The 511-nt window shown below is 52.8% G+C and overlaps 1 protein-coding gene across 1 annotated transcript in view; it reads left to right on the forward strand.

The window, feature by feature from the left end:
- Window positions 1–458, forward strand: part of LOC119589386 — a 2,453-nt gene extending 1,995 nt beyond the window's left edge. The window contains exon 4 of the mRNA XM_037938003.1: window positions 85–458. Coding sequence (XP_037793931.1) covers window positions 85–352 — 268 coding nt within the window. The 3' untranslated portion in view covers window positions 353–458. The remainder of the gene's footprint in view (window positions 1–84) is intronic.
- The last annotated feature ends 53 nt before the right edge of the window (window positions 459–511 follow it).

Here is a 511-nt window from a genome sequence, read left to right on the forward strand (position 1 = left end):
AAAAAAATCAGTAACAAAACCCCACCGAAGCATCCCGCACAGACACCCACTGACGTCCTCTCTCCGTCTCGTCTCCCTCCACAGCTCGTCAGCCGCGGGCCCGAAGATCGTCCCGCTGGAAGAACCTGACTCTCAAGTCTTCATAGGCGACGAGGAGCTGAAGACGATTACCGACGACATCCTGAAGACGGTGGAGGGCGACGATTCCGAGGACCAGGAGAAGGCGCAGGAACCCGCATCCAAGAAGTCCTTCGACGCCGTGGCTCTGGCTGGCTTAGAGCCCATTGCGGAGGAAAAGAAGGACGCCGAGGGAGATTCTGTGACAGATACGCTCGATACAGATAGGCAGTGATTGCGATAGATAAAGGGGGAGGAGGAGGATACGAGAAAAGAAGGAGCGAGAGAGAGAAAAAAATATTTTTTCGGCAGAATTTGTGAAGCTCGATGTAGATAGGCAGTGATTGCGATAGATAATGGGGGAGGAGGAGAATACGAGAAAAGAAAGACAGAC

This window comes from Penaeus monodon, chromosome 25, assembly GCF_015228065.2.
Source record: "Penaeus monodon isolate SGIC_2016 chromosome 25, NSTDA_Pmon_1, whole genome shotgun sequence".
In the NCBI taxonomy this organism is placed as follows: Eukaryota; Metazoa; Arthropoda; class Malacostraca; order Decapoda; family Penaeidae; genus Penaeus; species Penaeus monodon.